This window comes from Sphaerodactylus townsendi, linkage group LG05 (assembly GCF_021028975.2).
Source record: "Sphaerodactylus townsendi isolate TG3544 linkage group LG05, MPM_Stown_v2.3, whole genome shotgun sequence".
Classification (NCBI taxonomy): Eukaryota; Metazoa; Chordata; class Lepidosauria; order Squamata; family Sphaerodactylidae; genus Sphaerodactylus; species Sphaerodactylus townsendi.
In genome coordinates, this window is record NC_059429.1 from 31603139 (window position 1) to 31631047 (window position 27909).

Below are 27909 nucleotides of genomic sequence, written 5' to 3' on the forward strand. Positions count from 1 at the left end.
TTTTGAAGCCATTTAAAATTTATATCGATAGATCTTTTATATCTATATTGATGTGTTTTTTTTCAAAAGGAGCCAGCAGATCGAGCTGTTGTCTGAGGGAGGAAGCAGAGCATCGGCGGGTTGCTTGCATGCCCAGATGGGATCCTTCTCAGTGCTCTGCCAGGCATATTCTGGAGTACAGCAACTCTGCTCAGCTTTGCTTGGCTCTTCCCTTGCTGCTACTTCTGCCGCCACCTCCCTCTCCTCTCCTCTCCTCTCCTCTCCTCTCCTCTCCTCTCCTCTCCTCTCCTCTCCTCTCCTCTCCTCTCATCTCACACACCAGAAGGAATGGAAATCCCACAGTGACAGAAAACATTGGGGTTTCCCAACTCTCACCAACCATGGAGTTTGCAGGTTCCATGGTGCTATAACACAGAACACATCTGCAAGGAAACCTCTGCTGTGAAGTAACCATTTCCTCGCTGCACAGCAGAGCAGTAGTGTATATCTTTCTTTTACTGAGAAGACATGTAAACACATATTTTCCATTTTCCCATGTTTCTGTTATTTCAACCCCAGCATCAGAATAATTGTTTAGAATGATTATTCAGCTTTCATAACAATTAGTCCTGTGTTTTGGGTAAAAGTGAAGTATCAGTTCATAATAGCTGGTCTAATGAAGGTCCAGACATAATAAATTTGTCTTCTCCTTCCTCTACACACACAAAATTTCAAAACAGCTATTTGTATAAAAATTGTCTTTTCATTCATGATCTGTATGATTCATCAAAGCTGGGTTTCCTCTCTGGTGTCTTGTCCAATGGCATTACAGAAACTGTTTTTCCTGCTGGAGGCGCTATTTGGAACGTAGGACAATGGATCTGGGCGTATCAAATATCTGCAAAATGACAATTGTCATACTATTTAAGTCCATCAGCCTTCAAAAGATTAAAAAATCACCCCAAAATCAATTAAACTTTACACTAATTAATAACAAGACAGCATACATTATTTACTTCAAAACAGTAATCATGTCAGTGTTCTCAAAATATATATTTCATGGAGTGAACATCAACATCTTCAGAATAACTGCAAACCAAGGTAATGTCAATTCAGCATAAGCTAGAGATCCAAGAAATCACATCAACATTAAGAAATATGCATGCTTAGTAATGTTAGAAATGTGTAATACTTCCTGTGAAAAGTTGCCTCTCTTAATGAAAAACAAATCTACTTTCCATCAACACTCATACAGAAAATTGTCAAATTCCATCTTGAAATATGTTTTAAGACATCTTAGGAATTATAGGAGTGCAGTAAAAAAAATTCTGAGAAATTTTGAATGTCTTTTTTAGGCCCAAACTAGATGCCTTATTAAAGCATATGGCCCCTTCTCAAAATGACATGCCTGTATCTAGCTCCCTCCCTTCTCTACATAGAATTTATGTGTGTCCTGATAACAGGACATTATGCTATTCTGAATTTTATTCACACCAATAGCTGATGATGGCAACAAAAACATAGAACTTTTAAAATGTCAAGACCAAGTTCTGCTAGACTTTACATTCAGCTTCCATTTTTGACAACAGCCAAGGGCGTTTTATAAATTTCAGCTTGTCCCTGAAATTATTAACTTTCTTAAACTGATGCAAAATATTGTGGGTCAAGTACAACTCTCCAGGTGTATTTTGAAATTTGTGTTCAGATTTCTTTTATAATGCCTAAAGCGTGCAAAAGCACTCCAGAGAAGGAAACCATATAAGAAATCAATCAGTTACAAAAGAAAAAAAAATCCCTATGATATGAAAGTGCAAACAAGAAGCTTGAGCAATCTTATCTTCTATGGTTTCAACTTACACAACATCATTCAGCTCTAGTCGTGTGTCTGGTGAAGGATTGATCAGGATATAAGACAGGGTGTTTTGATGATCATTCATTTCATCTACAGAGCAAAAATACATACAGAGGTAGAGATTAAAGGATGTGTCAGATTACCCTGTTCAAATACGCGGATTCAGTTTGGATCTAAGGTGGGTTATACTAAAAATTATCTCCATCATTTTCTTTAGGTTTTTTTTTAAGAGAAGGAAAAAATGGCACTGGGAGAGAGAAAGAGAGGAAAAAGATATGGAGAAGAAGATGGGAGAAGAAGATGTAATTAAGAGAATCTCATGTTACAGATTTTGGGGTTTAGTGTGGTTGAAGACTACTCAATGAGGCTGATTAAAAAGTTTTTCATGTGGATGATGTGCCTCATGAGTAGTACATCAGTTAGGGAACAGCTTTTGAGGAGAACATGTGTTTTAGTCTATGTGGAATGAACTGTGCAGGGTGCTCTAAATTTAAAAGATTGCTAGGTATATTACTATTATGCCACATGAGTGGTGGACTTCCTACTGATCTTTGGTATCAAGCTATAAAAGCTACTATTATACAATTGCTACTCCTCTGTGGTAGAACCAGATTTGCATCAGAAACAGGATTGGGGTGGGGAAGCAATAGGCAGTATTAGACATGATTTTTTTCCATGTGGTTCCTCCCACACAATTTTTTAATTTTTCGCTTACCAGAGCATGATGGGATGAGAAGAACTACAGAAAAAGGCAACCCTAGTACTACAATCATGCAAGGGCACTACTCATATGTTTTCATTTAACCAATATAACAAAATAATATTTTTGACCACTCTAGTTTTATTTTGCCCAGTGCGCCACTACACAAACCCAAGATATATCTGTCTTTATATATTTATAAATCATACCATAACCTGCTGTTGAAAGTCCCAAATGTTTCATTCTGTTTTTCACCAGTTCAGCAAGTTCCTGCCTTTCCGACCTTCTATAAAGATTCATTCTCTGTTGACTTATTTTCTCCGCAGTTTTTGCCGAGTGCTTGGGTACTTTTCGGCTCAGCCTTCGAGCCCACTGCATACTTTTCCGTCTTAACAAAGGGTGATCTGACTGATCGCTGGAGGTTGAGTTACGATGGTTGCTGCGGTAGTTAAACTGGTCTTTATTATCCTTGGTATCTTCCCATTCTTCCACACTGATAGATATTTGAGACTTTAAAGAAAAACCCATTTCAGAAATTAAATCCTTTAGGAAGTGCTTTCCCCTTGCTGCAAAGAAATAATTGTAACTTCACCATGGCCCTCACTGCATGTTTCTATCTTTCTGCATCCAATTCTGCTACTTGTTAACGTCAGTATTTGCCATACTGGATCCCTACTATAAACTTTACAAAACAAGAAAACATGGATATTTCTGTAAACCAACTTATTGTATTGCTCATCAGAGCAAAATAAGAAGGGTATAGATTGGTATAGATCACTGAAGACCACATAGCATCAGATGGATGGTGTTGTTGAAAGAGTATGCAGAACACAATGGTAACTAAACACTAGCAGCACTATATAAGCCTTTAAACACTTTTATGTATTTATTCATTTCCACATGCATTTAGCCCTCACTAACCTCATTACATTTCAGAAGCTAAACAGGGTTAGTCCTGGTTAGTACTCGGATGGGAGACCAACGAGGAAATCCAGGGTTGTTTCACAGAGGCAAGCAATAGCAAGCCACCTCTGTTCATCTCTTGCCCTGAAAGACTTGTGGGGTTGTCATAAGTTGATTGTGACTGGATGAAGCTTTCTACCACCAATACTTTCTGCTTTGTTTTTGTTTATTCTACCTTCTTATAAATTAGCAAACATTGGAATTTTGCCTATATGGGCAATAGTTTGTGCCCAACATGATCAGCTAGTAGAATAAAATTGAGATGCTCAGCATAAAATTGGACACATATATTTTAAATAAATAAATGAGGAAAAATAGGACTATCTAACTTCTCCCACTACAACTCATGAAACTCCTAGACATTTATTAGGGGGAGGGGTAAGCAGATATTCTGGAATAATAGGGAGCCAAGTAGAAATCTGTAGTGGGAAGAGAGAAACTTACAAAATTGCCCACCCCTTCCAATAATGGGAATGCCTTTCTGTCATCAGAAAAAGCAGCAGAATACTAACAAGTATATTTGTAACAGCAGTTCAAGAAACTATGGTATAGGAGAAGATATGAGCTAAAAGTTGGAGGGTCTTAACAGATGGAGATAATCCAGATTCTGGAACCTGTTTGGGGAGTTTGTCCAGAAATGTAGGTTGATCCCACTTGTGTTTTACCTGAAGCTGCACATTCAGTCCTTCCAAACAGCATTTCTAGCTTTGAGTCTTAGGAGACCCAAGCAACAGCCTGAAGAAATCTTCCTTATCATATGCAACAGCCAAATGTATGCTACACCCTGTCCCACCAAAAGATCTAAGTGTGGTTGGTAGTTGTTCAGCAGAAGTGAAAGTAGCATGTTTTCACAGTTCAAACTAGTCCCAATTTTCTAAAAGTATTAAAGGGTCTTTTTAAAGCACCACCATCATCAAAACCATTATTCTGTGTACTGTGAAACTTTGAACTTTGATAGAAGATTGTGGATAGTGCCTTAAACAAGTATCAGCAAGACTTACCTTTTTCTATAGCACAGCCCACCATTTTCTTCCCTGTTTAGGAGCCTCCATGCTGCAGCAGCCATTTTAAGACTGTTTCCAGAAGTTTTCTTGCAGTGTGTCTGATGGGCATTTCCATGTAAAACTTAGATCAATAAAGTTTAACCTGGCAATCTCACACACGTGTGTGCGGGTTTTTTAATTAGTAATATTTGAAGCATTGCAGATCATATATTACAGTGATGGTGAACCTTTTTGAGACCGAGTGCCCAAATTGGAACCCAAACCCCACTTATTTATCGCAAAGTGGCAACCAGGCAATTTAACCTGAATGCTGAGGTTTTAGTTTAGAAAAAACCAGTTGGCTCCCTCTTCCTCTGCCCCACCCGCTCGAGCAGGGGCCACCCTGCTCCAGCCTCCAGCAAGTCCCGTGCGCACCGCTCTGTGCATCTCTAGCATCTCTGCCTCCTCTGCCCCCCCCCTTGGGCAGCAGCCACCCAGAGCACAGGCACCAGGCCCACCAGCCAAGTCCTCTCTGCTCATCGCAGTGCGCGCACGTCATGCTCAGTGGCCCAGGCCAGCCTAGATGTGTGTGGGTAGGTGATTTTCCGCCCCCCACATGACGAACTCTGTGAGAACGTGCCCACAGAGAGGGCTCAGAGTGCCACCTCTGGCACCCGTGCCATAGGTTCGCCATCACTGATATATTAGAATAGCAGCTGCTTGGAGGACTGGTCTACCATCAGGTCAGAAGCACTGGGTAGACATGGCCTCCACAGAGGGCAGGTCTCCCCATTACTTTCAATCACAAACCCAATGTTTCTGAATGGGGGTAGATCAGTCTTCCAAGTGACTGCTATTCTAATATATGATCTGCAAAGCTTCAAATATTGCTAATTTAAAACACAAACAAAAAACAAACCACACATGAATGGGATCAAAAGAATAAACAAGCATTATTCATCTAAGTTTTACATAGAAATGTCCATCAGACGAGCAGCAAGCAGAAAAAAACTGCTGGAAACATTCTCAAAATGGCCAAAGCAGCACAGAGGCTCCTGAACAAGGAAGAAAATGACAGAGGCTGCTATAGAAAAAGGCAAGTCTTCCTGACAGTCATTGAAGACACTATAAGTGCTCTCTTATCAAAGTTCAGTATTTCGTAGTGCATAAAATAATGGTTTTGATCACGATGGCACTTAAAAAAGACTAATGCTTTTAGAGAATCAGAAGTGTGGGGAGAACTAGGTAGTCACGAGGACTACAGCAGAGCATTCCACTACAAAGAAGGTCCAGGAAAAAGCAGCAGATAAATTTACAAATCTCCTGAGATCTTTTGGTGGAAATACGATATAGCTTTACAAATTCATTTTGACACATTAATATATCATACTTCTGAAAAACACTCACACTTGGTTATGACCATTCAATACATATGAAGGGAGAGCCAGCACAATGAAACAGACTTGATGGATGTGGGGAGGAGAACTATACCGCTGTGCTCAATTTTTCGCAGAGGTATGACTTTATATATGAGAAAGTTAAAAAGTACACTTAGGAGCAACACACTGATGCTTTACTTGTCCATTGCTTATGGGGATTCAAGAGCTGGAGAAAGCTTCCTTCCACACTCTCTCAATTGTTCCATATATTGTATCTCTCTAACCTCTGAGAGAAGAAGCACTGAGAGAAGAAGCACTAAGAACCAAGAAGAACACTGATCTGCATCAGCACTAGGCTTGGAGATTCGGGTAAAACAAATACCAGATTTGGGAGAAATCTGAATTTGGGCATATTTGGGCATATTTGGGCAAAAATCAGCCGAATATGTCCTGCCTAAATATGAACGAATCTGAATGCAAGGTATTGGGGCTTTTTTGGTATTTTTTTGGTGTTTTTCCGCATTTCAGCCTGCAGGGGGTGCATTTTCAAGGCTAGCAGCACCAACATTTCAAGGTATCATTCGGAGACTGTCCTGAAGATACCACCTGTGTTTGGTGAGGTCTGGTTTAGGGAGGCCAAAGTTATGGATCCCCAAAGGGGGTGCCCCCTTCCCCCAGTGTTTCCAATGGGAGCTAACAGGACTTGGGGGCTACCTCTTTGAAAACCCATAACTTTGCCCCCCCCGAATCAAACTTCAACAAACTTGGGTGGTATATGTTTGACATATTTATCTGTTTTTTAATGGACAATTGTTTTATTGTAATATGGAATGCCAATAAAGGCCTGAATTATGAATTACTTGGGTGGTATCATCAGGACAGTCTCCGGATGATACCCTGAAATTGTGGTGCCACTAGCTTTATAAATGCACCACTGATAGGCACCCCAAGAAATTTGCCCAGATTCTCTGCTTTGCAGTGCCTTGGCTCCATTGTAGCCAATGGGGAATTTCTGAGTGAGTAAGCAGGCTGCACATTTCTGAAGATAGAGGCACCAGACTTTCAAGGTGGCTCCAGGAGGTCCTCCTGGTAATAGAATCCAGGCTTGGTGAACTTTGATTCTGGGGGTTCAATTTCATGGGCCCCCAAAATACTCATTTTGTTTGCCTGCTCCTGCATGTGAAGCCTGCTGGATGAGTTATCTCCGAACTCTCTCAATGCACCCCCTCCCACCGCCCCAGAAGCAAAGTTCACCAAGACTGGATGCTACCTTGAAAGTCTCCTTGAAAGTCTCCTGGCACCACCTGGAAAGACTGGTGCCTCTACCTTGAAAAATGTGCAGCCTGCTTACATACTCAGAAATTCCCCATTGGCTACAATGGAGCCACTGCAGAGCACAGAATCTGCCAGGCCCTTCAGCAAGTTCTATGGTGGGAAATAATAACTTTTCCCACCATATTCAATGGGGCTTGATGTTATGCCGAGCTGGCTCTGTGGTAGAGGTTTCAATGGAGGGCACTCTGGTGGGGGTCTTGATCTGGGTAGGGGCACTTATTTCCTGCAGGAGTGCTGGTGTGAATATCCTGAAAGGAACCAGCCAAATTTGCTAAAGTTTGCTTGGGAGGGGCAAATGCTGTGGGCACCCAGTTGAAGGTGAACCTGATGCTCACAGCATTTGCCCCTCCCAAGCAAACTTTAACAAAGTTGGCTGGTTCCTTTCAGGAACCTTTCACACCAGCAGCCCTGCTGGAAATTAGGCACCCCTACCCAGAACAACCCTGCCCCCAGAGGCTGCCCACAAATCTCCAGCACAGAGCCAGCTGGGTATAACAGCAACCCCCATTGAAGTCTATGGTAGGAAAGTTATTTTTTCCCACCATAGAACTTGCTGAAGAGAGCTGGGAGATTTTGTGCTCTGAAGTTGCTCCAATACAGTCAATGGGGAATTTCTGGGGGAGGGCTGTGGGCTGCGCATTTTTTCAAAGTAGAGGCACAAAACTTTCAGCGCATTTTCAGGAGACTCTCTTGATGACACCACCCAGGTTTAGTGAACTTTGCTTCAGGGGGTGGTGGGAGGTGGCCCCCACTATTTTGTGGGCCCATAACATTGAACCCCTTGAAGCAAAGGTCACCAAACCTGGATGGTGTCATCAAGAGACTCTCCTGAAGATACCCTGAACGTTTTGTGCCTTTGCCTTGAAAAATGTGCACCCCACATCCCTCCCCCAAGAAATTCCCCATTGACTACCATGGAGTCAAGGCACTTCAGAGTGCAGAATCTGGGGAAATTTCTTTGGGTGACTGTCAGGGGTGCATTTTTAAATCTACTGGCACCAAAATTTCAGAGTCTCATCCGGAGACTTCCTTATGATACCCCCCAAGTTTGGTGAAGTTTGGTTCAGGGGGGTCAAAGTTATGGACCCTCAAAGGGGTAGCCCCCATCTCCTGTTAGCTCCCATTGGAAACAATGAGGGATGGGGGCAGCCACTTGGGTGGTCCATAACTTTGCCCTCCCTAAGCCAAACTTTACCAAACCGAGGAAGCATAATCAGGACAGTCCCCGAATCATACCTTGAAATGTTGGTGCCACTAGCTTTAAAATGTGCCCCCTGCAGGCCAAACGTGAAAAAACACCAAGAAATACAAAGAAATTCAAACGGACCCGAATTTTTCGAATATATCCGACTATTCAGGAATATCCGAATATGTTATTTGTCTTATTTGGGCATACAGATAATTTTATGCCTGAATAAATCCGAATCTGAATTTTACCGAATTTCTAGGGTATTTACTAAGCCTAAGCAGCACCATCCTAGGTTCTGGTTTTTTTCCACTTTACAATGTGCCATCATGGGAAAATAACCTATAGACAATAATGTATACAAAAACTTTGGTGACCATTAGACTATTTCATTTTTCCTATCCCATGTGATCCATACATACTGGCTTGTTTCCTAATACTTCTTTTCAACAAGGGACAGACACTTTTGTTGTCAGGAGAGGGGAGTCAATTTTCCCCAACTCTCCCTTCCACTTCAGGTCTCCCTGCTGGCTTCTATGGTATTCTTGACCATAACAGCAACTTTTCAGGATGAAGGAAGGAAGTCCCAGCAGTCTTTAGTGAGAGAGGGAAATGGGAAGTTCTACTTCCTGAGCACCATTTGCAGATCTCATTTGATATGATGCTGGCCGTTTCAACACAAGCCCCTGAATATTTTTGCAAACTTTTTCAAAATGTTTTTTTTAAAAAACACTAATAGTCCACATTAGTCCACACACTCAAAAACACTTCCTGGACTCCATTTTGTGGGCATTCTTTAAAAAAAACTTCTTGGATTTGTATCTATGAAGCTATAAAACCTCATGTTGCAATTCTCTAGGGGTCATGTCTACATAGCTTTGTAGGCATGACCCCTAATTTTTTTTAAAAAAAACTGATGACAGCCAGAACAAGCTCAGAAAATGGCACCAATGAAGAAGTCCAAGAACTGCAGAGTGGCGTGGGAAACATTTTAACAATCTTGCACAGCAAGTGAAAATGTTTTCAATTTTTTAAAAAAAGAATTGCTAGGGAACAGCATTTGGAAATGAAATGTTTTCAGAAAAGAAATGAAATGTTTTGGATTTAAAAACATGTGGAACTGCATAAAGGAAATGTTCTACTTTCTGCCTGAAAACATTTCATTTGTGTTGTGCAGAAAGGGTAACTGAGTACAGAATTGCTAGTTAGCATATTTTCAGTGTTGATATATGCTGCAAACATTGATTAACTACCCTTTTCTATCATTTCTTTCATTTTCCTACAACAGCTCCGAGATTTTGCTCTTAAAGCCAGTATGGGATGAATTGAAACATGGGACAAAATACTTACTTGTGAAGCCATTTCTCGAGACTGACATTAAGTGGGGGGACAAGGGCGGGGGGAAGGAAAGAAAAACAAAACACTGTTCAAACAAAACTAGCCAAACAGGAAATACACAGAGACAGCTTTTAGTGGAGATAATACTGAGCTGTATATGAATAAATACACACAGTTTAGTGTGAAATATACTTGCAGTTTCAGTTTGCAGCCATTTCAACATACAAGGTGATGTGCTCATTTATGCCATCATATCTCATGTTATAAAAGTGGCTATTGGTCATACTATCAAACTACACAACTTACAAGTTGTTTTTATTATACCATATTGCTCCCTTCGCCCACTGTTTCCTTTTCTATATGCATTTCTGCACTAAGGCATCAAACAAGAAAGTGTAGGCACTACTGATGAAACCTGCTTAAATCATCCCAAACAACCTGATATCTGAAATTTCCCCCAAATCCCCCTTCCACTTCAGATCCCAACTTTGATACCTAGTATCCGAAATAAGCCATTGTTTTGATTAGATAATATTCAGGTGGTATTTGTGACTTAGTGATCTTAGTCAGTCTTGCGGATGGGAAAATGTGTTCACTGTATCTGTATTTATTTATTTATTTATTTATTTATTTATTTATTTATTTATTTATTTATTTATTTATTTATAAAAATTGTCATCATGTTTCCTCTTGAATTTTTGCAATGAAAAACCATGAATGTTTGGGACACAGGAAAATGCACTATGCCAAATTGCATCATAAGTAAATAGAAAGAAACCCTTCATAAAGCACAATGGCACAGTTGGTAATACTGAATATACATTGATGCTAATTGTTCATTTTATGATAAATCATAATAAATATATAAAAGGACAACCTTTCTTTAATACAGATGAGTGAAGTAAGTGATCAGACCTCCCTTTTATACTATGTTTTCAGTGAATTGATAATATATTCATTTTTATTGCTGACAGAAGGATGCAATGTCTTGAAAACATTTAAATCCTTCAATGAAATTTCTTCACAGCTCATGTTTATTCTGCTTAACATATAAGCAAGCTTATTCCCTGTTGTGTCAACTCATGATTATATCTAATTCTGAACAATGGGCTTAGAGTGTGGATCAAAAATGCACAAAATGGGGTAGTATGTAGATAAGAAATATTTTTGCACAAGCTTTGGGAAATCAGACTTCTGAAAAGATGACATTTTTAAAAAATCATGGGGATGTTAGATTACTCTAAAATCACAGAAACAATGCCTGCTTCTTTAAGAAAATATCCCATTAAGATATTGCAATACTTCATTTGCAATCCTGGCATCCAACATAGTAGAGACTTTTAAGCCTTGGCTGGCATCAGCATAGAGAAATAGGTGCGAGACAATACTTTAAAAAAGAAACATGAGGTAGAAAGAAAAGGAGAACTGAGAGGAGCAGAAGATAGAAAAGGAAAAGATGACGACAAAGGAGGGAAATAAGAAAAAGAATGGGTAGGTAGAGACTGCCAGGAGGAGAAACAGAAAAAAAAGTATCTGGGAGAGAGAGAAAAAAAGAGCAAGGGACTATAAAAAATGCCAGGGACATGCAAAGAGAAAAAGCAACATGAGAAGAAATGACTAAAGGAGATCTTCATTAATCCTCATGGGCTCTCCCTATTGTACTATTATATGTTGATGATATTATTTTCCAATTTGTAACTGATCTCTTCAGATCAGATCTAGTTCACAGGAAAAGCACTTTCAAGATCTACAACACAAGGCATAGAAAAGATGGTAAAACTGTCCATAGAGGTTACTTAATTGGAATTGAAGCTCATTGACTACGCTATATATTTTTAAAAGCCTTCTTGGTGCATAGTTGTCTGGAAGAACAAATCTGGTCTAGCCATCTTTCTGTTATACAAATTTTTATAAATGCAGGGATTGGGGCCGTTCAGTTATGTGACCCTCCATTTGCTACATAAAGTGATACAGTCCAGGGACAGTTTTACCAACTCATCTCCTGTTTGAACCAATTAGGTAAAATCTTTCTTCAAAATCTTTTTCAGCGGAGTTCATTTTTTCAAGTCTTTCCAGATCTAAAACGTCTAGGATTACTATGAACATAATAACCAGTGATTTCAACACAAATTCCCAAAACAATAGGCTCAAAAACATATTTTATAATTGTAAAGAGGCATTCCCCAACAAGAAAAAAATACTTGTTGAATTTTGCTGTCAGTGAAATTGAAGGCTAACCTGAATTGTTCAAACTGTGTGAAAATATCTGAATTGGGGGAGGGGTAGGAAACCTGTATTGTATAGAAACCTATATTGTATAGAAATAGCTAATTTTCTCAAGAGTTCATATGTGCCAGATCGAAATTATGTTGAAGATTTCATTTCTGCACTCAGCCTAATTTTTGAGGTCTCAGAACTGGTTCATAAAGTTTGTTTCTCTGCCTATATAAAAAAATTCCAACTTCTCTTGGCATACGTTTTACAAAGACAGTGTTAATATGAACTGAGCCTAAGGCCCTTTCTGCACGGGCCTTTTACAGCGCCCTAGGGACGGCAAAAACACCGTCCCTAGGGAGCTGTTTGCATGGGAGGCGCAGCTGCATCGCAGCCGTGCCGCCCTCGCTCCCCCCCAGCGGCGTGAAGCCGCTGTTTCCAAACCTTGCTCCCCAAGCGAGGTTTTCTGGAAACAGCGGCTTCTAGCCACTGCCATGCGAACGGCAGCAGCTGGAAGGCGCCATCCCCCCCTTTTCTGATCGACTTACCTTCCCTACGACCTTCCGGCGCGTCGCTGAGGCCTGGGGACACACCCCCCGCTCTGCGACTCCAGAGTGGTCGCACAGGGCAGGGGTCATGTCCCCTGGCCTCAGCAATGCACCAGAAGGTCACAGGGAAGGTAAGTCGATTGGACCACGGTGCAGCGCTGCGCCGTCTTCCCTGTCTTTACCAGGACCGTTCATGTGAACAGTCCCAGGGTGTGTGTGTCGGCGTCATATACGGCGACCCCCCCCCCCGGCATGGCCATGTGGTACCGGCTTAAGATATGGCTAACAGCAGTTCTTCCCATAACAAAATCACATATAGGCTTTTTTCTTTTACTGACTAAAACAAAAACAGACATATTTGAACCCCCCCCCCCAACACCAACATGTGGACTTGGGAGCCAGCAAAAGGGGTAAGAGATTTCAGCAAGCTCAGAGCGGCATGGAAATCTGATGCTCCATTGACACTTTTCAACCCCTCTGGGGCTTGGGAAGTGTCAGCAGGGGCAGTTCTCTCCTCCTTGCCATTTCCCAAGCCCAAAAAGGCTTGCAAAATGGTGAGGGGGTGGGGAAAACTGAAATGGTGAAGAGGGTGGGGAGAACTGAAAAAACGAAAAAGGTTCTCTTATGCATGTCTGCAAATCTTTCAATACAAGTCTTTGAATTAAAAAACCCCCTATATATTATTTTTTACAAAACTATTTTTTTAAAAAAACCTATATATTGCCAGAATTAACAAGAAGAGCTGAGTACAACTATGTACTTTTCAGGCTGAAAAGGAGCCCAGAATTGGAGCCTGCAGAGCAAACATCCTGAGGTAACATTCATCAGACGGAAGCAGGGAAAATCTCTTCACTGGCACACAAAAAGTTGGGTGCAAGTTGAGGGTGAAACTGACCAGAGAGCTTAATGGTCAGGCAGGAAAAATAAGATGCCTCCTGAGCTATGCATTCTGCACAGCTAGGTGGAGATATCTTGCGGGTGGTTTAGGTGGAAAAAGTGCACCTTAAAGCATCCTCAAAACAGGATGGTTTGAGCAGAAATAAGGCATTCTGGGAATGCATTGGAGAGGAAAGCTGTGCAGAGTTCCTCCCCAAGATGCCTTTTTTATGCGTCCACAGGACATCTTATTTGTGCTGTGCAGAATAGACCATAGAATATTTTTAATAGTGGGTGAACAGTTTTTTGATTAAATTAAACATATGAAATAATCAGGTCCACTTCCAGGGGCTTTTTTAGGGAAGGGGAGAATGTATCCAGAGCTCTCTTCCCTCCTCTACACACCGCTCCAATGTACAGCATTCTTTCCACCCACCCACTTGTATGACTCATATCTGTAAAATCCCTCCCACTTCATGTGCTCACAGCTGCCCAAAGTCCCTTTCCCCAGCCCTGGCCCCGGCCTGGTGGAACGCTCTCCCTCCAGCTGTCCGGGCCCTGCGGGACCTTAAGGAGTTCCGCGGGGCCTGTAAGACGGAGCTGTTCCGCCGGGCCTTTGGAGGACCCAGCCGCTAATAGTGCCCCGTCTGTGGCCCTTAACACCCGGGCCACGACTCCATCACTGTGACTCGCCATGCCTCCCTTCATCGTGGGGAGGGAGGGATTTTATACTGTTGAAATGCTGGACGCCACCTTACATCTTGGATTTTAATTTAATTTAATTTATATCTAAACTTGGACCGCTGCTTTTAAATGTTATTAATTATACTATTTTTAAATGTTGTACACCGCCCAGAGCCCTCCGGGGATGGGGCGGTATAAAAATCTAATAAAATAAATAAATAAATAAAATAACATTGTCAGGCAGCACATAACTAAGAGTACCACTGCTGTGGCTTCCAAAAGCATCATCACCATACACCACTTGCACAACCTTCCCCAGGTGTACTGGGCAATAGCCAGCTGTGCCATAGTGGATGGTGGAAGATGCACAGACAGGTAGCAAGGCAGGCATCTGGGCAGGGAGCTAGAGGCAATGGGACCTTCTAGAAGCCCTGGGCCCTGGCAGCTGCCCTACCTCAGGGTATGTTGACACCAGACCTAGGCCTAATTTGAGAAAACTACATCTATCCATCTGCCTTCTGTATTTGAACAGTTGGCAAATGCATTTAGGTCAGAGCGATACAAAGGTTTTTATACTTCTCACAAAAAAAGTAAACAAATATATGGAGTGGAACAATGGGAGGGGACATCATAGGGAACAAAGAACTGGTGCTTAATGTGTGGATTAGCTTCAGAGAAATGTAGACCACTGTTACTATGATTACTGCTATCACAATTCATGACAAATACTACACAAGTAAAACTTTTCCCTGCATAATTCTTTTAAAACATAAGTACATCCATACCTCAGATGTGGTTAGTTTCTGTGTTTCAGTTCTATAAATTCCAATAGGAACATCCCCAGTAGAAGAACAAAGCTTCTGATAAAGTCTGGCATAGGTTCTGATCCACAAATCATCTTCTGTGATTTTCATCTAAGCAACAAGAAATAAAAAATAGCTGAGCTCTAATTTTATGATCTACTTTATTTATTCAGATACAAAAAATGGATGTTTCCACTGCAATTATTGCAGTAAAAGATGGGCCTTTTGGCCATTTAATGATTCCCTTCAGCTGTTGCTTAGTTCTCACAAATGATAACGTATTTTGCTTTTTAATGCTGGAGTTAATTTCACTGGGTGCTAACATCCAATCATAGTCTTTCAAGCAAAATAAAATGGCATCCAGAGTTAAAGATATGCCATACAGAACTTGAAGAATGCGTAGAAGAATTTCTGGCATGAGGAAGAAGTATTTATGCCTCTGCAAGATAAAAGCAGAATTATAAAGTGCAAATAGTCATAAATGTAATATTGCCACAGAAACTTTTTGAGATGTCTGAATGGCTGGACAATACCAATAAGTATGCATGTGTTATCCAAGACCATTTTACAATTTTTCTTTTATGGACATCGTCTATCTACCTCCTGGACAGATCTTCTAAGGATGCTGTGAGATCAACTGATAAGTCTTCTAATTTTGATACAATGTTATTAACCTTAGCTATCCACTGTGGCTTTTTCAGGAGTGAGAGTATGAGAAATCATGCAGATGCCAAAGTCTGTACCTCCCAAACTGTGCTTTAGTAATTCTCATGTAATCTTAATTCTTCCTACTTCTTGAAACATTAGTTAACTTCTTAAGAATGGTACTTATAACCTATCATATCTGAGTGAACCAGAGAGAACACAGTTTTATGGAGGCCATTATGAAAATTGGTCAAGGTAAGTTTGTTTCAGAAGCAAGGAAGCTAGTAGGCTCGGTTATGATCATTTTTAGGTTGACAGGAAAGGTTTTAATTATAGAGCAAGTTTCTTCAGGTAGGCATTAGCTAGTGAGACTGTTTGTATTTGGTAACTATGGTGTAGGTCCCATCCTCCACTAGTGGCCAGGGGGGAACTTGCCACATTAGATACAGCAAGCTAGCATAGATACAAACCCAGGAAAGTATTTTAAAAACTGATTTCAATTTGTAGTGCTCTTAGCACTTTGAATTTTTATTCTCTGTTCTCTATGGTTACTTATATGTTGATTTAACACTTATAATTTTGAAACCTTGGTTTTTGAAGTCTAATTCACTGCATGTGGCAGCCTGAAACCTTATCTGAATCAACTGTACATCATTTTACTTCAACCAATTCCTGTCTCAGTGTGAGTTTTGATAAAGCGATGCCTTGCCTGAGGCAATATACTTCTACATTATACTTCACATTAAATTTATTCTTATCAAAGATTATTTAAAGCCAGATCTTCCAGGAACTGCACTGCTGGGCTTGGACTTGAGGAAATCAAATTAGCTTCAAGTTCAATACACGGTCTTGAGGGCAATTAGCAAGGTGCAGCTCACAGGTGGCTCTTCACAACCCTTAAAATTTTCAGTCTATATGTGATTGAACAGGTACTTAAAGGAAATAAAACATATTTTCAGTTTGTAACAATGATTTCACCCTTGGAACTTGCCATCCTTATTTCCGTGCAGCATTCCAGCTATGTTTGAGCACATGTTTCATAAAGAAGAAGCCCTCATTGCTAGACAAAATTGATCATTGAAGTCTATGCAGCACAATACAATTTCAGTTCTTGAACCACTGGCTAAAGAGGAGAATGAACCCTCAAAACATACAGTTTTGCTACCCTTGGCCTGAGGCTATACACTCTCTGGCCTTTTCCACACCCCATTCTGAGGCAGGAAATAACACATTTCCTCCATGGAGTTCTGCATTGTTTTCACACACACACACACAATTTGTATTTCCAGTCTCAAAACATTTTAAATGAATCCTTTTTAAAAATGATTCTCTAGCTGGTCTTCAGTTACTTGTGCAATCTATTTACCATGTTTCCCATGTTTCTCTGCTTCTGTGAACTTCCTCCTTGGCATCATTTTCTCAGTTCAATCAGTTCCCCCTCACCTGTTTATCTGCAGCATTTCTATGTTTGTTCTTTTATTTAAGTGGGGCAATGTTCAAAGAATCATGGATATGAGGATATAAAATGCAGCACAATGCTGTGAAGCATTAAACCATTGATTCAACACAGGATTTTTTTAAAAAGGAGAAAATCATGTAATGGTGGCCAGGAATCATTTCAAGGGGGTGAGTGCAAACATCGTTGTAAAGAGGGTGGGGAGTTGAAAACATTTCAGGGGATTTGTGCAGAAAGGGCCTCTATCTCTGCCTCACGCAGCGTATGCTATTGCTCTGCAGACAACTTATTGAGAACCAGTGATGTACCTACCTAGGAGACAAGGGTACCCTTGTCCCCGGGCACCACTCTTCTGGTCACGTGGGGAGTGCAAAATCGCTCCCCCATGTGACCAGGAAGTCCTGCTGCCTCATTGTTTTCACGTGCCTCGACCGTCCATGGGTCACTGACATGTGCGGGGTCAGGGTGCTTGAAGACCACAAGGCAGCAGGAAGTCCTCCAAGCACCCTCAACCCCACCCATATCACCATGGACTCCCTTTCCCCCCCCCCGTGCCTGGACACCCAGCTGGCAGCCTGCAGTCTCTTCTGACCTCCCCTCTGGGCAGTCCAGAAGAGACTGCAGTCCCCGGCCTCAGAGACCTGCTTTTATAAGCACTGAGGCCAGGGGTGGGGCTTGGGGAGCAGGAGGTCCCACCTCTTCCTGCTCCTCAAGCCCAACCCCTGGCTGGCAGGGGGGTCTGGGGGAAAGTTGGGCACCCTAAACCTTGCCCATGTCCATGGTGACATGGGCAGGGTCGAGGGCACCTGGCAGCAGTGGGGGGTGGAGCGTCGGGGCATCAGGGGCAGAGCCTGGGGAAGCCTGGGGGCATCCAGAGACAATTTGTCTCCAGGCGCCATTTACCCCCGATTCGTCTCTGGTGAGAACTATAGAATGGTTTGTTGCAAGGTTCTTCTCCACCCCCAACTCCACATAACTCTTGCTTTGCCATTAAGCAAACATAGGAATGCTCCCCATCTATTTTCAATAAATTTTTTGCTGATATCAAAAATGGTCTTGCTTGAAGACAGGAAAAAAGCAATACAAAGAAAGAATCACTGTTTTGTTTTTAATGTAACATATGGATCTCAACCACATAGTAGTTAAACAACTTACGGAACAAAGGAATCCAGATCCTGGTGTGGTATCGAGTCCTAGTAGAAGTCTTGCAATAGAGATCATGTAATCTTTAACGAACGACTGCAAAATTAAAAAGGGGAAATAGGTTTTAGCATACTTGTATCCCTATTGCAAATGTTTAAAATTCACATATAGATTTGCTAACACTAAGTTGTAACATTTTGCAGAGAAGTGGTATGTGCGGAGAATACTTTACGTCTATGGCTCAAGGGCTGCCAACAAAGATGCTGTTGAACTTCACTGTTTTGGAGTTTCAAATTGACAATTTCCACACTCATTTACCTCAGGAAAAATTATGAGGAGATTCAATACATATCCCAGAGCCAGTCCTTTCACTTAGCAATTCTGTTCACCACACCCTACAAGTATTTATTTTCAGTGGTTGTATTCACACTTTGGAACAGCCAGCCAATTATGGTAAGGAAAGCTCCTGTTCTCCCTTCCATAAAAAGTGCAAAGCAGAATTACTTCATTGAGCTGAAATAACTAATGAATGTCTCTGGCAAGCAATAGTGTCAGTGTTGCCATTTCAATGTGATTTATTTTAATTCACGTGTTTTATTAAATTTTCATTTGGGTATGTTAATTTCTGGGGAGCTGCCTTGGACACTTTGAATTGCAGGAAACAAACAAACAAACAAACAAACAAACAAACAAACAAATAAATAAATGCTGTATTACTGAAAGGTAGGCTGATGGTGTAATGGGCGTTGGAAACTGCCATCAAATTGCGACTGACTTACAGTGACTCTACAGCATTTTCAAGTCAAGAGACGTTCAGAAATGGTTTACTATTGCCTGTGTCTGCATTGCAACCCTAGACTTCCTTGCTGATTTCTTGTCCAAGTACTATGCAGGGCTGATCCTGTTTATCTTCTTAGAACTGACAAGTTCAGTCTAGCCTGGGCCAGAGAAACAGTATAATAAAACTGTGTGAATGTAAGTACTTTTGCTATTGCTTATGTTGGTTTCATGACAAATAGCATTCCTGTCTTATTCAACATTATCACCATATCTCTCAAGAAGTGGAGCCGAAATCAGAGAGCCAACTTTTCCTGTGTATGATCTAAGGTTCTATTCCTTATCTCTCCAACACCATTCTCCCCCATTTGTCACCACAGCTTTAATAAAGTCTTGTTATCTTTATTGTATTTTTGTTGTCTTACTGAGTTGTTGTTGTTGTTTTTTGTTGGGCAGAAAGTTGGTATATAAATACCTGGAGCAAATGATAAAATCAAGAAAAAATTGCAGGCTGCAAAACCCGATAAAGGTCTCAGCTGGAGACTTTGAGGAGCTTCCAGCACTCACCATAGACAGTAGCAGGCTAGATGGGCTTATTCAGTAAAAGGTACCTCTTTAACTTACCAATTTGGCATGTTTAATCCACACTAAAGAGACAGGTGCAGCATGCAGGGCTGTCTATCCCCACTAAGGCTAAATTTCTCGGAAGATCCAATTGCCATTAGCATGAACCAGCCAGTGGCAAACCAGACTGTGGCTTCTGAGTATAGTTCCCAAGATTTCACTCTGTGTATTCCTGTTTTATGTTACTATTGGCTTGAATTTCTTTTACACCCCCCCCCCACCACCACCACCACCACCATGAGATGAAACCAGCTCTTTTCTGCAGGAGGTTGAGAAACAAGGGTCTGTCAGGGTGCTCAGCAAAGTTTAAAGCCATCCTCCTAACTCTGGTGCTCTTCCCCTGGTAGACAGCTTCAGGTTTCGCTCAGTGGAGTGGTTGGACACAGGTCTACATATTTATATTTGCTTCTCTGCCTTGCAAAATGTGGCTTTTGTCACAGCAATCTCGACTTCTCAGAGATGCTTTCCACATTCTTTTTGAGAAAGGGATTAAGATCCTATGGCCAATTTCCCATTCACTGGTCTATTGAGTAGCTCAAGTAGTCATGTTGTACAAAAAGCAATGAAACCTGAGTCACTGCTGTGATAAACCAGGAGCTATTGGTTACAAAAATTTCTGAAATAATCCAGGCTGGAAATATAAATAACAAATATTTGTCTTGCTCTTACTTTGTCCTTCAATCTCACATTTCCTGGGATAATAATACTAACTAGGGCCTAAATACAGTATATATACAAACAGAATCTAAGCTACAAAACCACAGCAAAAATTGTTTGAATATAACAATGCTGTTTTAATTTTAGGTTGGTCTGCAAAAATTTACACCCTAGAAACCTTGCTGTCTTTAAGGTGCTACTGGACTCGAAACTTGCTAAAGTACTGGCATAAGGTACTCTACCATACAGCACTACTGCTAAAAATGCAGCATAAAATAAATTATCATGTGAATCAAGGCCATCATGTATCCCTGGCCTGTGATCCACCTAAGATGTGTTAGCTTTCAAGGGTGGAGAAACTAATCTTTGCAAACAATACATGCAAAGGGTTGCACTACAATATATATGATAGGAGATGGGAGCTCAACAGGCTGTAATGTATAGACCTGCTCTCAGATATTATCAATTTAAGTTACTGGTGAGCTTCACAGTTTCTCCTCAGAGACAAGATCTATCTTAAAAGCCAGCCAAGAATCCTTGGAAAGGATATAAATGCATTTCAGCTTCTCACAGATGAAGTGCAAGGCACAAAACCTTAGCATCATTTTTTTGTTGTTGCTAATGGCAGAAAACAGCAGAAGTCAAACAGTTGGCATGGCAGAGTTCTTCAAAATCTCACAGCTCCCTAAATCACCTCTCAGCAGCGGGATATTCATTAGCTCTGCACTGAACAGTGGTGATAAATATGTGTCTTACAGTTCTTTTTATTGTATGCCCAGCTTGTCTTCTCCCTGACTCTGAATCTCTTAAAATATTTTTTCTGTTGCTTGATTTAATTATCAAGGCCAGTTAATATGCTTAGGGGAAATAGTTCCTTGGTGGCTGTTTTGATTGACCTCAAGAAGCCCCTAAACAAGCAACCAAGTTAGAAAGGATAAGGGAGGGTTGTGATGCAGGATTAAAAACATACTTTGCCCTCTTAGAGGTACTGCAGTAATTTTTGTTTTTAGAAGCACTTGCAAAGTTGAAGGCATGAAAACCACTAGCAAAGGTTGGGAAAAATTAATGGAAATGTCTTTTAGTCTCCCCCTTTCCTCTTTGAATCTCATGTCTATTTGCAGAGTTTGAGAGTTCAGGAGAGGGACCTGTATCACTTTATACACAACAACATATATATTATCTCATTCAGGTTTTAGCTGATGCCTCTTTGCGTGCGCATGTGCGCGCCAGCCCTCAAAGCTGCTGGCCTGCCCTCAGTCAGGCAGACAGCCTTTGCTGGGTCCCCCTCTGCTGCAATGGTGGCCGCGTCCTAGGAGTGGCCACTCTTTCTGTGAACATACAACACACTTTGGAGACTAACAGCTCTGGGCACCTGGATGTGGTCACTTCCAATGCTGGAGTCCCGCCTCCCTTTGGATAGGGCTATTAGTATTGCATACTACTATCTATCTAGCATACTTCTCTGTCTAATACATTTTTCCACCTTTCCTTCAAGAATCTCAGGACATATAGGGCTTTCCCTCTTCCTCGTTTTATGTACATTCAGATCTTTATATTTCATACCTGGAAGCACAGTTTCTCTGCCTCGCCCTCCTAAATCAGCCCATGAAATGTTGCTCCTAAGGAATAGGGGACCCCTAAGAGCAACATGATGGGGCAGTTGGAGGACTACCCAAGGAGGAAAGAATCTCCCACATGAACATGTGGATTTTTTTGACAGGTTCCATACTATCACTATAATTCTGTAAGGAAGGTTAGGTTGAAAAGACCGTGACTGGTTCAGGGTCACCCAAAGACCATCATAGCAGAGTGGGTATTTTTACTTTTTAATTTATTTATACTTTGCCTTTCTTCCCAAAGAGGCTTACATTGTTCTCCTAAGTTTTATCCTCACAATAACCCAATGAGATAGATTAAGAGAGAGTGTGACTGGCCCAAGGTCACTCATTGTGCTTTCATGGCACAAATGAGGATTCAAACCTAGGTCCCTCCAGACCATCGTCCAACACTCTTAACTGCAACACCACACTGGCTTTGAACATGGGTTTCCAGCCATAGTCTAACTTTCTTAACACACCATTACACAATACTGTACTATTCTCTTATAATACCTCTGATGTGCCTGTGTGAGAGGACATGACCACCAAGATGGAGAGGCTGAGTGAGATACAAAATTTGCTACAGCCAGTTGTCAGAGGTAGGGTGGAAGGAGATATAGCAAGGAAACAATTGCTATGATTTCAAGTCAAGCAAATGGTTAAAATCAGTAATGATTGATGCCTCCTTTCCCCTTTTCTATTAAGGATTGGCGAGCTCCCTCCCTGTGTGTCTTTTTAAACATGGAATAAGGACGGAGGAGCAGAGGGATTTTTTCAGGGACCAGTGGTGATTCTTTGCAGGCCTGGAAAGAAAGGTTACCTATTGGTTAATGAGACTCTTAGCCACAGACTGAGAACAGAACAACATTGTTGTAGTTTGTGGGGGGCAGAGCTGAAAACCTAGCAAGTGCTCCCTTAATGCAAAAGAATACATGTTATGATCTCAAATTAAGTAACATTATAAAATGAGCAATGCTGAGTAGCAATGGAAGGCATCTGCAGGAGTACTCATAGGTACCCTTGACAGGAAAGGAGGGAGTGTAAAAGAAAGCAAATAAACTGTGATACACAGGCAGTGACTGATTAAGAACTAATGATGATGGTATGTAGATCTAGACAATAGTTGACAAATTCTGGATTCATCATTCATTCCCAACAGGACAGTTGGAACAGGCAGAGAAGAAGAAGAGTTTGGATTTATACCCCACCTTTCTCTCCTGTAAGGAGTCTCAAAGCAGCCTACAAATTCCTTGTCTTTCTCTCCCCACAACAGACACCTTGTGAAGTAGGTGGTGTTACCTGAAATGGTGGGAATCTGTCCCTTTTAGAGTGGAGAAATTAGTGAGAGCAGACTCTTTGGCTAAGCAAAAGATCGGGCAAGCTCAAGATCTTTGTTGCCTATATATACCAAAGTCAGATTTTGCGAAAAATATGCAGGAGAGCAAAATAAAGTTTAAGGCATAATAGGGGTAAACAAGCACACAATAGTCAAATCAGCAGAACACATGCAAAGTCCTAGATTATAAGCAATGTTGAGAAAATAGGTTTGGAATCAATGAAGGGAAATGGGGAGTAAGGGTTATAGTCCCCTCATCTGAGAGCAGAAAAGTCAAATGAACAGAACTGAGCAACTTGCACTTAGCTCTGGAAGAAGAAAGATCAACATGTTGGAAACAATCTCAATAGACAGAGAGGTGTCCAGAGATATGGAACACTGGCTACTGGGAAAGGGAGCTTCTTATAGGGGAAAAGGAACCCTCACAGTTAAGCAGAGTGTCCCTTACTCTCCCAGAACAAAGGAGAGTCTTGCCCTTCTGGGGAAAAACAAGAGGCAGACATCAAACTTAAGTGTTGAGTTGTTAAGCTAATGGTTAGAGTACCCAGAGATGAGCAGTACCTGGGAGTACCCAGAAATGGGCAGAGTGCTGAGTTAATCACAACTGTGAAACAATGGCAATGTAAATAAGGTGGTTGTTAGAGAGAGGTCAGTCAGAGGAAGAAATTTTTGGGCTAATAAAATACTGGCAGGAACGCTTGGGACAAATACATGTCTTTGCAGGGAAGATAGTCCAGGGCTGAGACAAGAACACTTTCCAATGCAGGGGCATTATCTTCTCTTAATCCCTTTAGGAAGGGTTTGAGCAAAGTATTTTGCAAGGCAGATATGGGCAAGGGCAATTCTAGACAAGATTTTATGGTATCCTTGGGGGGACACTAGCCAACGCAGAGAATGGGCTCCTTATTTGTCACAGCACTGCCAGGAATGCCAAGGGTTGACAGGATGGGCAGATACACTGTTCTTAAAACAGATCATCCACCCACCATGGGTTGAGAGAGCTCTGAATAACACTGACTAGTCCAAGGTCACTCAGCAGGTTTCATGTGTAGGAGTGGGGAAACAAATCTGGTTCACCAGATAAGACTCCACCGCTCTTGTGGAGGAGTGGGAAATCAAACCCAGTTCTCCAGATTAGAGTCCACTGCGCCATTATAAATGGTTGAGCTTCACAAATCCATGGATTTTTGTAGGATTCAGATATGATTATCTGAGTTATGATTACTGACTGCAGAAGAAGGTTGTTACAGATTTCCTAAAGAAAGGAAAGTTTTTGAAATGAGGTTTTGAATAATAAACAGATAGGATGATTCAGAAAACATGACAACTGTACAAAAATGTCCTCATTCTGAGGAATAAAGTGCCTTGAACTGAACGAATTAGAGTTATGTTCTGTTAGGAAAATACTTGGTTAAAACAGTAGTGGATAACTTACAAGAGTTCTTTTAAAAACAAGTATAAGAAGTATGAGATTATTAGAAGGGAGAAAGATCAATTGTGAGCTGATATATTGATGGATAAACCAGGTCTTTGCCTCCACAATGGAGAAAACAGATCTCTCTGTCTCTATCAAGAGAGTTAAAGTCACATACAATTCTGCCTTTTTAGCAATGTCAACAGGATGTTAGCAATGTGAAGTTCTAGCCTTCCTTAGTAAATGCACTAGTAACTTATTTCTAAGAAATGTACCTTGTAACTGGAAACACTTACTCACAAGGCAACCACTGAACCAAATCAATCCAGTCTAGCTGTGCTTCGGTACTGCAAGAGAATATCTAGTAGAACTGTTTTGTGCATGCTCTTAAAAACTCCCTGACAGGAATCTATATGAGTTTGTATCTATAATTGTCAGGTGTGACTCTGCCCAAGATTTCCCTGTGAAAGTGCCAGGCCCTGATGGCCTGCCACCTGAACTCTTTAGAAGATTCCCAAAGTTCTGGGCCCCTATTTTGGCTACCCTGTTCACCAAAATTAACAGCAGTGGCTGTATCCCTAAGTTCTGGACTGAAGCCATCATTGTACCTCTATATAAAAAAGGTGATCTATCAAATCCATGCAATTACTGCCCAATAAGTTTGCTTTCTGTGGCCAGTAAGCTCTACGCAAGGTACCTTATGATACGTTTCACCGCCTGGTCCTCTTCAGTGCTAGGCCCGGAACAGTTAGGATATGCTGCAGGTAAATCCACCCTTGACCATTGTTTGGTTTTAAATCATCTAGCGGAGAAATATTGCTGCCTTAAAGGAGGGAAACTCCTTGCGGCCTTCCTGGATTTGAAATGCGCATTTGACTCTATCCCCGGGAATCAGCTTTGGGAAAAATTGACAGTGTTGGGAATAGACCAGAGATTATTGTTTCTCATTCACCAACTGTATTCCTCTACTACCTGTCAAGTTTGTTGTGATCATGCTGGCCGCTTAACTTCACCTATAGTTTCCAACAAGGGAGTTAAGCAGGGGTGTATGCTTGCTCCTCTCTTGTTTAACCTCTATTTAAACAATCTTGCTCCTCATCTATCCCAGATTGAAAGTCATGCACCCATTTGGGGACAAAGACCTACATGTGTACTTCTCTATGCAGATGACACTGTGTTGCTGTCTCGGTCCAAGGTGGGCTTGCGAAGACTACTTCAAGCCTTAGCTACTTATTGCACGAACAGTGCCCTGTCGATTAATTATAATAAATCTAAAGTGTTGGTCTTTTCAAATTCAAAAAAACTCAGTGCGTGGAAAATAAATGGTACATCAATTGAACAGGTTCATTCATACAGGTATTTAGGAATTACCTTCCACCATTCCTTAACCTGGACCTCTCATAGCCATCAGTCTCTCAATATAATTAAAACCAAAGTGCTGGCAATATCTAGAGCATGTTCCTGTGCAGTGGGCCTACCTGAAACAACAGAACAAGTGCTCCTTCATTGCAAAGATTTAGCAGACTATCGGGTGTAATGCTTTTTTCTTGGAGGCACAAGATCCTGAGAAAACTCAGTAGAGACTGAACAGGATGAACAAAATAGTTTCATACTTGCTCAGTGACCATCATCCCCACACTACTGAGTCAGTTGCCAGGTTTTTAATTAAGGCATTTGGATCTAGAGAGAAACCTTTTTGTAAGCTATTTGGTTTTAACATATTTTGTATATTACCACCTCTTTTATGCCATTAAAGGTTTTTGTATTTATATTTGTATTTGATTTCCCTGTGGCCACAGTAACTGAGTACTAAGAATTTCCACATCAATATTCCAGTGGCACGATCAACTGGTACAATGTCAGCAAAACTGAGCAAATTACATGAAAAAACTACTATACACCCCTGCAATCTTATTGTTGGGCAGCACTGTTGGGCAGCACTCTATCACACAATCACATTTAATGCAGAAGATACCATTGAAGAAGAAAGCAGACTACTATGGTGGGGATGATATGGCAAAGAATAACTGATATCAATTTACCCAGGATATACTTCTAACTTCTAATCTAGGCAAATATTTAAGAGAGTTAACTTATTGACTGTTAAATTAGCACAGCAAGGGACTTTCTGTTCACCTGACGTGAAATTCTTAGATTGGCAGCACAATCTAAACAGCAGGGTGCCTGGATGTGGTACTGTGGCTGCACCAGCCTGCTGCTCCCAAGGGAGCTTTCTGGTGGCATGGGGAGGCTAAAAAATGCAAACAAGCCTCCCTACTGCCAAAGAGTTTCCATTGGGCTTAATGGACTTACACCTGGCAGAGGGGTGAGTCTGCCTGTGCGCGGCAGCTAGGGCCCTTCCTAGCAGTGGGACATGGTGTTGAATACTGTGTCAGTGTTCTTGTATCCCTGCTGCTAGTACTGGCACAATGGGGACAAAGGCCTGGAAGAACTCGACTAAGATCAGCTCCTTCCTTGGCCACTCCCCTCCCAGAATGCCCCTATGCGGTGGCTGTGGTGTGGGGATGATGCGTGGCATTCAGCACTGTGGCCCACTGTCAGGGAGGACCATGGTGACTGTGTGCAAGTGGAGTCTCCCCACGCTGCTCCAAATAGTGGATTAGCTCCCCTTCCCTTTGGATGGGACCAGTAGTCTAGCAAATGGATAGAGATTATATTTGACTATAGGTGTCAGGCTGTTGAAACTGTAACTCTGTGGTGATTGCTAGGGGAAGTTCTTTCAGCCTGGGCCCTATATACCCCATATCTAATTTCCAACAACATCTTCTTTTAGCAATCCCTTCAGTTAAAGAGGAGGGTTTGACATCAGCCTTTTCCAGAATGTTTTCTGTGATCACTTCAACACACTAAAGTGAGCATTCACTAGTAGTGTAGCCTGCCTTCGGGAGGGTCATGAAGCTACTGTACTTATGAGAGCTTTTGAAAGCTTCAAGATGGAGGAAGAAAATTTGCCATAGTATAGCCTGATCTCATCAGATCTCAGAAATTAAGCTTGGAAGGTACTTGAAAGAGACACCAACAAAGAAGACTCTGTGGAGAAAGGCAATGGCAAACCATCTCTGTTTCTCACTTCCCTTGAAAGTTCCTTGTTGAGGTTGCTACAAGCCGATTGTGAGTTGACAGAACTTGCTTAAATTAATGGTAGGAACTGATGTGACATCAATCACTTTATTATTTCACTGACTGGTTTTAAGTACATTTGCACACCATGTCTTTTCAAGAAGGGCAGTTTATAAATATCAAATAAATTAGATGGTTGATAGCCAGCAGTTTCCAATCTTGCATTCACACCATTACACCTGTGTGAGCTCTTCATCCATGTTTGCATCATCATAATAATTATTACCACATCATGATGGAAGTTGGAAAGGGCAAATAATCCCAGCACTGTATCTCAG

At 41.4% G+C, this 27909-nt stretch overlaps 1 protein-coding gene across 1 annotated transcript in view; it reads right to left on the minus strand.

Moving 5' to 3' along the window:
• Nucleotides 1-298: 298 nt before the first annotated feature.
• Nucleotides 299-27909, minus strand: part of KCNT2 (potassium sodium-activated channel subfamily T member 2) — a 252026-nt gene continuing 224415 nt past the window's right edge. The window contains exons 25-30 of the mRNA XM_048498157.1: nt 18097-18180; nt 14823-14951; nt 9728-9748; nt 2741-3041; nt 1837-1921; nt 299-877 (exon numbers count right to left, since the gene is read on the minus strand). Of these exons, the coding sequence (XP_048354114.1) occupies nt 766-877; nt 1837-1921; nt 2741-3041; nt 9728-9748; nt 14823-14951; nt 18097-18180 (732 nt within the window). The 3' untranslated portion in view covers nt 299-765. The remainder of the gene's footprint in view (nt 878-1836; nt 1922-2740; nt 3042-9727; nt 9749-14822; nt 14952-18096; nt 18181-27909) is intronic.